The following is a 14,613-nucleotide window of genomic DNA, read 5'->3' as shown; positions in this document are numbered from 1 at the left end:
AAAAACTTTGTTGAAAAATTTGGAAATTGGGTTTTGGTTAGGTTTAATTTTTTTTTTTTTTTTTAATGTGTAATGGAAAATTCTTCAGGCTAACTTAAGCAAAGGGGAATGTGTCAGAAGGAACTTGCAGAGTTAACTAGGAGGCTTGAGAAACAGGTGTGGAAATGTGCTGGAACGAAGGGACCATTGCGGTGTCTAGTAGGGGTGAGACCACAGACCCACAAATGGGCATATCATTTAAGATGGTGATAAGGTGCTGGAACGTTTTGTGAAGAAAACGGCCTTCCCCGAGGAATTCCCAGTACTCTGCTCACCGAACTCCGTCCAGTGTCTGGAAACCTTTGTTTTATGTGTTTTTGAGCAGAGCTGCATTTATTTAAGGCAGGAAGATAAATCTGGTCCCTGTTACTTCATCTTGGCCCATATCGGAAGCCCCAAATTCTTTTTTCTATTGATACTGAGTAGTTTTATTTGTTCTGCCTACCTCACTGAATTGTTTTAAGGATCAAATAAGGTAATTTGTACAAAAAAATAACAAATTAGAGTTGTAGATATATATTGTATATAGTGTAGTTGTATATATTTGCAAATATAAAAGTAGTTCCCTTTTGCAAAATAATTGTAAAGATTTATATAATGGACTCACCTTTTTTTTAGTAAGGTATGTGTTTTCTTTCTTTTTGAAAAATTTTTTATTTAAATTCCAGTTAGCCAATGTACTGTGCAATATGAGAGTCAGGTGCACAATGTAGCGACTCAACAACTACATACAACACCCGGTGCTCATGACAAGTGCACCCCCCAATCCCCGTGGCCCATTCACCCATCTCCCCACCCACGTGCCCTCAGCCAAACCATCAGCTCATTCTCCACAGATAGGAGTTGGCCTCTTGGTCTGACTCTCTCTTTTTAAAAAAGAATGAAATCTTGCTATTTGTGGCAGCGTAGCCGGGAGCTGGAGAGTGTTATGCTGGGCAAGGCAGGCCAGCCAGAGACGGACAGATGCCATGTGATCTCACTCAGGTGTGCAGTTTGGGAAATGAGATAAATGACCACAGGGGGAAAAATAAAGGACTCACTTTTCTATGAAAAAGTATTGTTTGAGGGAAGGAGTCGTGATTTTTTCCGTTGGATACAGGCTCCGTGCACAGGATTTGTATTAAAGGGTATATAATTCTTTTTGACCATGCCACACGGTAAAAACTAAATAGTTGTCTGTCTCCCTCAGCCATTCCAGACCAGTGTAGCCCTCTGCCGTGCAACGAGGATGGATACAAGACCTGCAGGGATGGCCAAGCTACATTCACTTGCATCTGTAAGCCAGGCTGGCAGGGCGACAGGTGTGAGTACGGTACGTATTCTGCATCTGCTTGACTCACCCGGATTGGCCCCCTGGAAAGTTCTCCAAAGGCCTTATTGCATTAAATAATCATTTATTTTTCCCTTCCTAGATATAAACGAGTGCAAAGATCCCTCAAATATAAATGGAGGTTGCAGCCAGATGTGCGATAATACACCTGGAAGTTACCACTGTTCCTGTAAAAGTGGTTTTGTTATGCTTTTGAATAAGAAGGACTGCAAAGGTGAGAGCAAGAAGGTGTTCATGGTGCGAGAGCAAAGCTCACTTAGAGGAATTTCCCCAGGAAATTCTTGGAACTCTCTGGTTCCAAGTACTTGTAATAAATATACATTGTTACCCACCTTGAAGCCTTGTGATACGAGCCTTTTCGTTGAATGTTTATGGAGTATTGCGTTATTTATAGAACTTTTCATTGTTTTCTTACTGTATTTTATTATTTATTGTTTTATGCTTTCTCACTGGGTGTATGTGTGTGTGTGTGCATTTGACTAAAGAATTTAATGAAATAGTGATAAAGTGAAGTTTCAGGGCAAGTCCTTGCTTACTCGAGCCTTTGCAAAATCATTGTTTTTGTTGTTCTCAGACACTATAATATTATTTCCTTTACTCCAGTAAGATAAACAGCTATACCAAGTAATCCATCATAATCCTCAATAACCGCTTCCACTGCATTTCATATTTCCTTGTTAGATATACCTGTCATATATCCAATATAAATGTTTCTTCTTGCACTTTTTCTCGTGTTGTGGTTTTGGGAAAGATGAAAACTAGTTTCCTTTCTCTTTATACATTTAAGATCTCATCATTGGTCATAACGATTTTTTTTCTTCAGATTTAAATAATCCCTGTCAGTTTAGCTTCCCAGTAAGTCATTTGACTCATGTATTTCCTTTGTTTTTCCTTGTCCTTCTGTTTCCCTACATTTTGACTCCCCCCCCCCCCCACCGCCTATTGTCCTTCCCATTTGACTGTTTTAACTGCTGTAATTAAATCTTCAAATATTCGTGCTAGACGCGTGGATGACTAAAAATGAAATTTTCCAGCCTGGAGTTAAATTTTTACCCTAGAAATTGGAAATAATTTTCTCCTTCCTTCCTTCCTTCCTTCCTTCCTTCCTTCCTTCCTTCCTCCCTCCCTCCCTCCCTTCCTTCCTTCCTTCTTTCCTTTCTTCTTCCCTGTCTCCTTGTCCTTTTTCTTTTTGCTGTGAGATGGAAACATGTAGTAAGTTAAAGTAAAGTGTCCTTGTTCAACTCTGTTCACATCTGCTGTGGGAAATCCCCAGATTGAATTCGTATTCAAGGGATGATCTGTCCCTCACTGTGCTATAGTGTTTGGCATGGTATAATTTACTATAATATCATTTAAAGTGCAATCAAATGACTCTAAAGTGAACTGCAGGGATGCCTGGGTGGCTCAGCAGCTGAGCGTCTGCCTTTGGCTCAGGATGTGATCCTGGAGTCCCGGGATCGAGTCCCACGTCAGGCTCCCTGCATGGAGCCTGCTTCTCCCTCTGCCTGTGTCTCTGCCTCTCTCTGTGTGTCTTTCATGAATAAATAAAATCTTAAAAAAATAAAAAAAAAAGTGAACTGCATTAAGTAACAATTTCTCCTAAACCATTATCCAGTTTGTGACCATACAGCTTTCTTGTCTGCCTATTTGAATGTCTTTTTGAAGTCAGAAATTGAGAATACCAACACTCTTAGAACACGTTATAGAAAACCATCATAATTCAGGATACTACACACATTCTATAAGCAACTAATACCCATTCTGCATTTAAATACTTGAATGTCTGTCCTCAATAAGTTGTGGACGTACATTTTTCATTAAAGGTATTTAATTTTAAAAGGTATTTTTTTTTAAGATTTATTTATTTATGATAGTCATCATAGAGAGAGAGAGAGAGGGGCAGAGACACAGGCAGAGGGAGAAGCAGGCTCCATGCACCGGGAGCCCGACGTGGGATTCGATCCCGGGTCTCCAGGATCGCGCCCTGGGCCAAAGGCAGGCGCCAAACCACTGCGCCACCCAGGGATCCCTAAAAAAGTATTTAATTCTTATCCATTCAGTTAATACATTTGTATATAGATTTTTACAAAAGTTCTCTTACGCAGGAGAATGTCTCTGATGACCAGAACATATGTTCTTGCATACTTCATTCACACAGTCTTTATCCATGAACCAGGTGATAGAAGAATATGTATACAACGATTAAAATAGGGCCTTTGCCAAGATGTGGATGTGCCTGAGATCAAGTTGCCTGTAATTGTCTAAAAATGTAAGAATAAAACTTTTCATCAGACGTTAGATGTCAGTGTAGAGTAATAAAATCAATGTGCTATAACCTGAACTCATATGATTTAGATAATTCTCTATAAAATGCCTCAAACCAAATAGTTTTAGTCATATGTTTCCACTTTCTTTTAAAATATGGATTTTTATAGCTCATTTAAAAAATGAATATTTTATTTGATGTAATCGTAGATTTACATGCCGTTGTAAGAAATTTTTAGAGTTTTATGGAGTAGAAAATATATTTTCCATTCTGAACTTATCTGTCTCCAGAGAGTACAGAAGAGAACAGTTTGCTAATAATTATGTCGCCATTGAACTATTTCTGTTGCTTGTTTTGTTTTTCTCATACATGCTTTTATCTAATTTGTTTCCTACTCCACCACGTAGTATAATAAATGCTTCTGGATATTAATGTAGCACTAAAATTTGTATTGGGATTTTATAAATACTTTGAGACCTCACTCAATTCCCTTTTAAGTTTGAATTACTCTTGAGGAGTTTAGCCAACAATAATAGTATGCAGATTTAGCTACTGTCCATTTCCAAAGGAAAACCTCACTGAAGAGCCACCTCATTTTTATTTTTTATATTTGTGATAATACAGAGTAAATCTACTTTGAAGAATATATTTAAATAACATGTATTTGGGGATCTATATTAAGAATATGGGGAATCTTGGGATGCTGGGTGGCTCAGCAGTTGAGCGTCTGCCTATGGCTCAGGTTGTGACCTGACCTCAGGTCCTGGGATTGAGTCCCATATCGGGCTCCTTGTGAGGAGCCTGCTTCTCCTTCTGCCTTTATCTCTGCCTCTCTCTCTGTCTCTCATGAATAAATAAATAAATCTTAAAAAACAACAACAACAGAATATGAGGAATCTTTTCTCCCATTTATTCACGCAATGTAACTTGGTAGATAAGAAAATAACTAAAGCCCTCTTCTCTTTTACAGAACTATAAAGAACTTAGCAAACATCAAATTCCTTATATGTTTGTATGAAGAAATCATGTTTAGTAAACCAAAACATGATGATAGATCTAAAATTTTGTTATTCCCCCGCCATTCTGTTGTCTCATTACATGTAATAAACTAGATCCAGGAAACACAAATCAAGGGCTCTTTGCTAGTATCTTCTGGTATGGGAAAAATGTTTGTTAATATTTTGGTTTCCCTTATAGATGTGGATGAGTGCTCGATAATGCCGGACATTTGTGGCGCAGCCGTGTGCAAGAACATCCCCGGGGACTATGAATGCGAATGTGCGGAAGGCTACAGATACAATCCCGCGCTCAAGTCTTGTGAAGGTAGACCTGTGGTGGTGCCATTGTGGATGGTGGGGAGGGTGGCTCGGGGCCTCGACTTGATATTGGAAGCATTGGTTCGGTCTGACAAGTCCCATGACACAGCTTAGTCAATCGGGTAGTCGCTGGCTTTGTTCCGAGGAAAAGCATGTAAGACACGTGGTCTTTGGGTTCAGCCTTGCGCCCTCCGTTTGCCTCCTAAGCTGTGTGTGAATTGGAGACCTCCCATGTATGATAAAAGCCAGATAAACGTACCTTCTCATTGTTTAAACCATATTCAAAGATGAAAAGAATTTCAACCTGGAAGGAAAAACACACATACAAAAAGAAAACAAGTTTAAAAATCACATGGGTGTAACGCGAATGGTTTGAAACCTTCTGGTTTTATACCCAGCTTTTTGATGATTTTCTGTGCCTGGATCAGTGTGTCATTTATTCTTAAATAAATCATATAGTTCTGTTGTAATTAAATACATACAAAAGAGGGATCCCTGGGTGGTGCAGCGGTTTGGCGCCTGCCTTTGGCCCAGGGCGCGATCCTGGAGACCCGGGATCAAGTCCCACGTCGGGCTCCCGGTGCATGGAGCCTGCTTCTCCCTCTGCCTGTGTCTCTGCCCCTCTCTCTCTCTGTGAGACTATCATAAATAAATTAAAAAATTAAAAAAAAATACATACAAAAGAAAAATCTCATCATATTTGAACAACAACCGAGCTCTAGAAATTTGAGAATTATTGATTAGTACTGTCAGTGCCGTGGATTTGAGCGAGCCCTTTGGACTCATTTAGGCCGAGGAGTGCTGCTGGGTGTGACTCGGCTGGCATAGAGGTATTAAAGGGATATATATATTTTTAATCATAGACACAAATTACCTCATGTCCTCTTTTAAGTTTTTTTTTTTTTAAGATTTTATTTTTTTATTAATGAGAGAGAGAGAAAGAGAGGCAGAGACACAGGCAGAGGGAGAAGCAGGCTCCATGCAGGGAGCCCTACGTGGGACTTGGTCCCGGGTCTCCAGGATCATGCCGTGGGCTAAAGGCAGCACTAAACCCCTGAGCCGCCTGGGCTGCCCTCCTTTAAGTTTTTTAAAAAAATAAATTCAATTATCATAACTAAAACTAATCAAATCAATAGTGATTTTCTAATATGGGAATATATATATATGAATATACATACTACATTCATGTATATGATGTAATGTACCCTTTTAACCATTTTTAAGGGTATAATTCAGTGCCATTAATTACTTTCACATGATTATGGAGTCATTACTGCTATCTCTCTCCAAAGTTTTTCATCATCCCAAACAGAACTCTGTAACCATTAAGCAATAAATTACCCCTCCTCCCTCTCCCAAACTCTCATCTACTTTCTGTTTCTATCTACTTTTTGGGTGATAACCTTTAATCTAATTTCTGTCTCTATGAATTTGCCTAAATCAATAGTAATTTTAGAATAGGTTTTTTTTCGAATGTATCTCCTTCTCTTGATATTTTGAAGTTTTACCTCCTGTGCAATCACCAAAAAATATTCCCTCCACACACCATTTCTGTTCTCCCACAACTCTAGATAGAAATTACTGTGGTAGGGCAGCCTGGGTGGCTCAGTGGTTTAGCGCCGCCTTCATCCCAGGGTGTGATGCTGGAGACCCGGGGTCGAGTCCCACGTCGAGCTCCCTGCACGGAGCCTGCTTCTCCCTCTGCCTGTGTCTCTGCTTCTCTCTCTCTGTCTCTCATGAATAAATAAATAAAATCTTAAAAAAAAAAAAGAAATTACTGTGGTAATATTCAGATTTGTTTTAGCCAACTTAAACATGTATATTGTAGTTTTTATTCAGTGAATGACAGATTTTGTTTTTAAGGGCTGTGTGTATGACACATAGGTACAATATTCATATTGTGTTAACTATCTGCAATTTAATTTTAATGCTAAGAGATCATTAATTTTGGAGTTGTACTTTAGGGCATTTAATGGGGGGAATTTATATGCTACGAATATATGCATTTATGTACTTGCAAATTTTCAAGGATCTCAGGGTGCATTCATTGAAAATATCAAGGATGTCATGTAGCTCTGAAGTAGACTAGCTGGAGCATGTTATTACAACTTTTCAAGGATGATTTTCTCAAAATATGGAGTGAGGACAGGGCTATCTAGAAGATTTCACAGTATAGGGGTTTTGTTTTTCTTTTTTAAATGATAAGAAATAAAGATATGTCCTTAAATTTATTGTCACTACCGGTCACTGCATTATGGAATGTCAAAGGTTCTTGATATTACATAATACCTGATTATATTAACCTTCAGTTAAGAGGGATTTTTTTCCCCTTCCTCTCTCTTCCCCTCTGTCTTCCTCCTCCCCCTCCCCCTCCCCCTCTCCTCTCCTCTTCCTTCCCTTTCTTTTCATCAAAGCAAACAACTGGGAGGCAGTCTCAGTGGAATTCATGTAGTTAGAAATGATGGTTGCCTTGAGACGCTCAGTCTTTTTTCCTTCAAATTCAGAAATTGGAAAATTTATAGTTGGGATATTCTTATTAATTATTAGTATATTTGGGATATTTTTATTATTTACTTAGTATGGAAAGTTATACATTAACATTTGTTTGACTTGTGTAAATAGATAGTTGAGATATTTTTTATTACTCATTTAGTATGGAATAATTGGGATACATAGCATATTCCATAGTTGGGATATGCTGTATAGTTGGGATATTTTTATTAATTATTTAGTATGGAAAGTTATACATCAAAATTTGTTGCTTGACTTGTGTAAATAGATAGAAATTACACTTGCAACTCATTTAAATTTCCATGCCACACGTTGAAATATGAGTTCATGTTATTCAGAGATTTCTTTTACTGAGAACCTATTATAATCACTGATGATTATTTATTTAATTTATTTGGGAGAGAGCGAGCAAACACAAGCGCAGGGGAGGACAGAGGGAGAGGGAGAAAAATCTCAGCCAACACCACGTGAGCATGGAGCAAGATGCGAGGCTCCATCTCCCCACCCTGAGCTCATGGCCTGAGCTGAAATAAGTGTCTGATGCTTGACCCACTGAGCCACCCAGGCGCCTCCATTGTCACTGATCATCTTTTACTAAAATCAGAATACTCCTATTGGATTGAATATTCAGAAGATAATAAGATTTATGTTCTCTTTTACCCCAGATGTGGACGAATGCTCTGAGAACCTGTGTGCTCAACTTTGTGTCAACTACCCTGGAGGTTACTCTTGTTACTGTGATGGGAGAAAAGGATTCAAACTCGCCCAAGATCACAAGAGCTGTGAGGTAACATTTTGTAATGATAAACTTCCCATGTCTTTTCTAAATGGAGAGACTGGGGTACTTATTTCCACATAGCCGAGGTGAGTCAGGAAAATAGAGATGTTCTTTTGTTTGAAAGGGTTTTTTTTTTTAAGATTTATTTATTTATTTTGAATGAGAGAGATTAAGAGAGAATGAGTGCGGGAGGGGCAAAGAGAGAGGGAAAGAAAAAATCTGATTTCCCACTGGGCATGGAGCCCCACAAGGGGCTCAACCTCACGACCCGAGATCGTGACCTGAGTTGAAATCAAGAATCAGACCGAGCCACCCACGTGCCCCAGGAAAATACAGATGCTCCATGGTAATTGCTCTAAGTCTAGCAGGCTATGAGTCAATCTATTTACTAATTTTGGTCATGTAAGCTATACATATTGGGGATAATTAGTGACTAGGTTAAAAAAAGACTGCAGGTTCATAGTTCAGAAAGGGCTCATCTGTATAGCCTGTACATTTACAAAATACATTGTGCATTTTTATTCAAGAAATTAAGAAAAGTTAAGATTTGTACTTCTCTTTGTGAGGAAAAAAACTCACATAGAAACCAGCGGGAACATTTTCGTATGTGTACTTTTCTTTATCCTACTCTGACAGGTTTGATTGCACTTTGGCATGTTAGCACTTGCAAGAGCACTCATAAACTCTCAGGTGGAAATAACTGTCAGAGTAGGATTTACTGGGGATTAAGAATATCAAAATTCATAGAGGTTGATTTTGTTAATCTGTGTCTCTCAAACTTGCTTTTAGTTACTTGGATTTAATTCATAATCGACTAGGAATTGAATGTTGGGGGTGGTTTTTCCTTCATTGAAATAAATAGGTCAACACCTGAAACTTTTTTCTCCCTAAATAAGGATCATGTGTTAGTGAATCTAGGGCAACTCTTGGATTCCTTTTTACAAGTGAGGGTAAAATGTTATAGGATTATGAGTCAGACAGTAAAAAACAAGACAAAAATGACGTAAACAGTGATTTAATCATGTGTATCCACATGCCTCTGTATTCGTTACTAGGACAAAACCGTGTATGCCCAAAAGTGTAACATTCAATAAATGCTCCTGACTTGGTAAGGAAGGTAAGGCGAGATGGTTGGCATATGTGGTAACTTCTATTGTACTGAAATGAATGTCATGCTGTGCGAATGTCTCTTTTGTAATTTAGTCTTTTGTTATTTTAGTATTTGTAGTGGTTACACATCACCATCCACCTTAGAAGAGGTTTATTGAAGTTTTGAGAGGAAATGAGAGATGTTGTTTCTGGACCTGAGTTAGTACAGTGCCGCACACACAGCACCCCGCTGAATATCCCGCTGTGGACGCCCAAGCTTATCCCTAAAAAGCTTTCTGGGTTTTTTAAAATTATTTTTTATTCTTTTTAAAATATTTTTATTTATTTATTCATGAGAGACACACAGAGAGAGAGAGAGGCAGAGACACAGGCAGAGGGGGAAGCAGGCCCCATGCAGGGAGCCCAACGCGGGACTCGACCCCAGGTCTCCGGGATAACGCCTGGGGCCAAAGGCGGCCGCTGAGCCACCCAGGGATCCCGGAAAAGCTTTCTGTTTTAATGTTTGATTTTACTCTTAGAAAAAAAAATCCTTGATACTAAATGACTCTAAATTATTTCTTTTCTTCTGTATATTCCTTGGAGACCAACGAGATACCTTAATTTATCTTTATCCCATCTAGGTTTTCCCGCGTTGCCTTTGATACAAGGCAGGCTGAGTCCGAGAACCTGGGGAGGTGGGGTGGGGGCGTTCCCACAGGACCAGCCAAGACCAGTTTCCTGGGCTTCCCACGGGATAGAAATCAGATGCGAGCCAGAGAAAGTGAAAGTGGAGTTTATTGGATAGTGTGAATGACACGGTAGAGCAGACAGAGAGTCTGGGGGCCTCAGAAAGGAAAAGAGAGTGACTTTCTCCATGATTTAGGGCTAGGGGTTTGTATAGCAAAGGGATCCAGGGTACGTGCTCCTTCAGGAATCCAGGGTAGGTCCAATCAAAGGCAAATAATAGGTGAATAATAGGTGTTATTTTATAAATCATCGAAGGTAGGGGGTATTGATGCCAGTGTCAGCTGAGGTCCTGGGACATGTTTGGGATCCGGCCTCTTCTTAGATGTTATCAGGTGTTTGGGGGCCTAGGACAAAACTCGGAGAATGATTAGCTTTCTTGTTTCCCCCCTGGAGAGGGAACATAGCTTCTTTGGTTTTGACACAGATGCAAGGTGAAATCTAGAATGTGAGTAAATAGGGCTGAGCAAGGAACAGCAGAGATGTGGTCTTTCTCAAATAGAGTCCCTTCGGCTTCCCTACCTCACTCCATTATCTGGATGATACGTTTTTGCTCAGAAAATTTGTCATAATAAATGAATGAGTGAATGTACTGATTCTCCCATGCTTTCTGACTCTGACATTTTTTTCCAGTGTAATTCTTAGAAAGCATCAGAACCGCAGTTAATTAAGGGGAGACATGTTACTGGAAGAAGAAGGTTGGGTTTGGGCTGAGGTTTGCAAGGGAAATAACGACAAAAATATAAGCCACACACATGGAGCAAGACTTTTGAAAACTTGTGTTCTGGGAGGTTATCCTGATGGACTATGTAAGGAAGTAAAGGATGCTGCTTTACAAGGGTGTTCTTTATTTAATATATCACAGAGGATACGTTTGACAAGACCACTAGGAATCAGAGAAAGGGTGTGTAACCTGACACAAACAGCAGGCAATAACCTACGTGTTTTGTTTCTTCTGTTTCCTTTCCCCCAGGCTGTTCCAGTGTGCCTGCCCTTGAACCTCGACAAGAATTATGAATTACTTTACCTGGCAGAGCAATTTGTAGGGGTGGTTTTATATTTAAAATTTCGTTTGCCGGAAATCACCAGGTGAGCTACCAATGTCAATGGTAATCTCTAGAGGTGAGCGGGTAAGGGTAGAAGGGACGGAAAAAGTTGGAAATGTATGAAATTGCATTTTCAATTAGGTAATTTAGGGGATATTATCAATCAGATGATTTGGGGAACCCTAAAGTTAATTTACTCCTTCACACCTGTAATTTTCATGCTAGAATCATTTGGGTTGTTCTAGGCTGAGCTTCTCCAATGATCGTTTTAATAAGTCCTTCTTCCCTTTCCAGTGAATACATACTTAAGTTGGGAAAGTAGATTTAATACATTTGTGACATTTCCATCCTTCTTTATTCATGTTATAGAAACTAAGTAATGAGAAAATACTCAAGGCATTGCTTTTAGAATATAGTTATATTCATAATTATTAAGGAAAATTCATAAGATTGCTTAGGTGGTATTTCAAAGAAACACATCACAAGATTTTAGTTGACTGAGTACCTTGTCTGTTATTCCTACCATTAAGTTGCCTCCAGGGAAAGAGTAATTGTATTTTAGAATCATGATTTTACTTTAATTATCAAATTTTCTCAGAGTCATACATGGTTGGAACTAGAAAAAAGACATTGGAATTTTGTAGGAATAATGGAAAGGAAATGTATTTGCGACTGATTATAAAGTCTATATTTTAAAATATTTTAATTAGATAAGCACGCACACATACAACTTAATTCATTAGGTATATGAATGATTATTCATTAAATAATTCGACTAAATTCATAGAAATCACATCATTATGGAACATTGAATTGTATTCTAAGATTCACTGATGTGATTGTGCTCCTTCAATGTTCTTATCCACCAAGACCTGGTTTTCCCTTTTAACAACTCAGAGCAGATAATATTGTCTAGTGACAGACTGGAGACAACATTCCCTTGCTAAGAGAATAATGAGAATGAGAGCGGAAAAAGGTCAATAATTGCACATTTTTAGGCCTGTTCAGGGGGATTCTGTTCTGATAATTCACAATAGTTTGGGCTCTAACATTGGATCAAATAGACTAAATAATTATTTTTTTCAGTATTTACTTATTTGTTCCTTATTTATTTTAAGCTTTTTATTGAAGTATGATATAGATACACATACAGAAATATACATGTATGTTGAATGTACAGCTTGATGAATTTTGTACAAAGTGCCACCTAGTAAGCAACACAAAGAAGAGCTGGTGCTTTGTTGCTTTCTTCCCCCTTTTTCTGCAAATTCCTTCAGCTCTGTTTCCAAGGATGAAATACTTATCCTATCCTAAAGTTAACAAATTCACTCTTCTTTTTCATTCTACGAAACTTCAGAAAAAGAATGAATTCTTCCCCAATGTATGCTGATGTATTCTAGACAGAAAGAATCCAGAACAGAACTCTTTGTGTTACTGGTTTAGCATGATTTTGCAAAGAGAAGGAAATTATCTCTGTTATATGATCAACTTTTGGAGGATCGTGAGCATACACAGATTTGGGTTTTGACAAGATAATATGTGCTTGACATCAGCAAAATGTGGTGGTTATGCGAATAGAGGTCCTTATCCTAAGGAAAAAACAAACAAACAGAAAAACACCAAAAAAAAAAAAAAAAAAAAACCCACCAAAAAACCTTCTAAAATAATCTTAGCTCCGTAAATTACTACTATATTGTTATCTGTCCAATATACCTTACTCCACATAATATCTTTAAAATGTTCCTTGGAATTCTAAAGATTAAAAAATTTATTTTATCAGCCTTTCTTTGTTCCATTTAAAGTTAAATCTATTCCCATTGCATATGGTGCCCCTATTACTATTACTTGTAGGTAGAGGTGTTCCCATAGCCCTTTCTTCCTTGCCTGCCTTGGCAATTATCCGAAATCCTGACTTTTTACCTTAAATTATCTTTATTGTAGCTTAACTGAAGTGACTAATAGTTATACAACTATGTTTCTATTCCCTGTTTGTCTTTTTTCAATCACTTTGATTTACTGGTTTCTTGGAAATATCAATACTGATTCTCATTACGGTGTCATAGGGCACTGATCAATACATGTGATTTTTTTAATCCAGTGTTTCTAAGATATTTCTTCCCTTGTAATAGTTACATATATATCCAGAGTCTTAATAGCGACAGATATTGCCAGAATATCTGATACACCCAGAACGTGGCTAGATGATACGTTTTAAGCTGTCCTTGCATGTGCTCTCATATAGTGATTCATACAATTAGAATTTTGGAGAGCTTTTGAAATCAAGCTAACAGATCTATTTTAAAGTTTTTGGCTTTTCTTACCACATATGAAGGCTTAATTATGTTTGTAGTCATCCAGACGCCGTCTTGTATATCTCTGTGAGAGAGTCCTTCCTGACATATATGAAATTATAGGGAAAATGGGCCTTTTGTGTATAAACCAATCATGAAATTGTAACAGCTTTTACTACTGACTTACTGACACAGGAAAAAAAAGAAAGGAATCTTAATGTCAGATTATATAGAAAGCTCCAGGAGAGATAGATCTGGTACTTGTACATGTGGGAGTTCCAGCATTTAAGAGAGTGCCTTAAAAACAAATGCCAAAAAAAAAAAAAAAAGAAAAGAAAAATTACCAAAGTATCTGTTCACGGGGGAACAGGACTCCAAGAATAAGCAAGAAAAAAAATACTAACTTGATTTTAAACACACATGGAACCAGAGAGAACCCATGAACAGTTTAATTCTCCCCTGCTCTTTTATTAGTCTCAGGAAAGAAAGAAATGCTTGGCTCTTTCAGCATATTGCTGTTTGCTAGTACAAGAGGAAAAGAATAGACATTGAGCATCCCATATTTCTCTGATAAGACTCTCTTTTTCCATTATTTAGATTTTCAGCTGAATTTGATTTCCGGACATACGATTCAGAAGGTGTTATCCTGTATGCGGAATCTCTTGACCGCTCGGCTTGGTTCCTGATTGCGCTTCGTGATGGAAAAATTGAAATTCAGTTTAAGAATGAATTTACAACCAAAATCACAACTGGAGGCAAGGCTATTAATAATGGGCTGTGGAATACGGTAGGTTTTGTGGATTTTACCAGTAACATCCCACTTTGATACGGTTTGTTTAACATCATTAATAATCTATGTTTATACTGATACCAAATCAAACAGACCTAGGTTTATTTGATGTTGTACGAAGCATACCCCACAGTGTAAATCCTTGAAACAGCCTCTGATAAATGATGACCTCACCTAGTATATCTAGGATTTCCTGTAACTTAAATTGTTTTCAGGTATTTGCTTGGATTGCTCTGTCTTTAACTTGTTACCTTTTTATTTTATTTTTAAATATTTTATTTAATTATTCATGACAGACACAGAGAGAGAGAGAGATAGAGAGGCAGAGACACAGGCAGAGGGAGAAGCAGGCTCCATGCAGGGAGCCCGATGCGGGACTCGATCCTGGGTCTCCAGGATCGTGTCCTGGGCAG

The 14,613-nt window shown here is 38.2% G+C and overlaps 1 protein-coding gene across 50 annotated transcripts in view; it reads left to right on the top strand.

Moving 5' to 3' along the window:
• The window catches only part of PROS1 (protein S), a 63,601-nt gene that overhangs the window by 32,785 nt on the left and 16,203 nt on the right, over positions 1-14,613 (top strand). For all 50 annotated transcript variants that reach the window (XR_007407940.1, XR_007407942.1, XR_007407939.1 and 47 more), the window contains exons 5-10: positions 1,229-1,351; positions 1,452-1,583; positions 4,833-4,958; positions 8,128-8,249; positions 11,047-11,162; positions 14,008-14,197. Coding sequence is in view for 33 of the 50 variants with exons in the window: in XM_049105345.1 (XP_048961302.1) it covers positions 1,229-1,351; positions 1,452-1,583; positions 4,833-4,958; positions 8,128-8,249; positions 11,047-11,162; positions 14,008-14,197 (809 nt within the window). In the remaining 17 variants the exon portion in view is untranslated. The remainder of the gene's footprint in view (positions 1-1,228; positions 1,352-1,451; positions 1,584-4,832; positions 4,959-8,127; positions 8,250-11,046; positions 11,163-14,007; positions 14,198-14,613) is intronic.

This window comes from Canis lupus, chromosome 33 (assembly GCF_003254725.2).
Source record: "Canis lupus dingo isolate Sandy chromosome 33, ASM325472v2, whole genome shotgun sequence".
NCBI lineage: Eukaryota > Metazoa > Chordata > Mammalia > Carnivora > Canidae > Canis > Canis lupus.
Note: the sequence above shows the minus strand (reverse complement) of the source record. Positions and strands in the feature narration are given on the sequence as shown.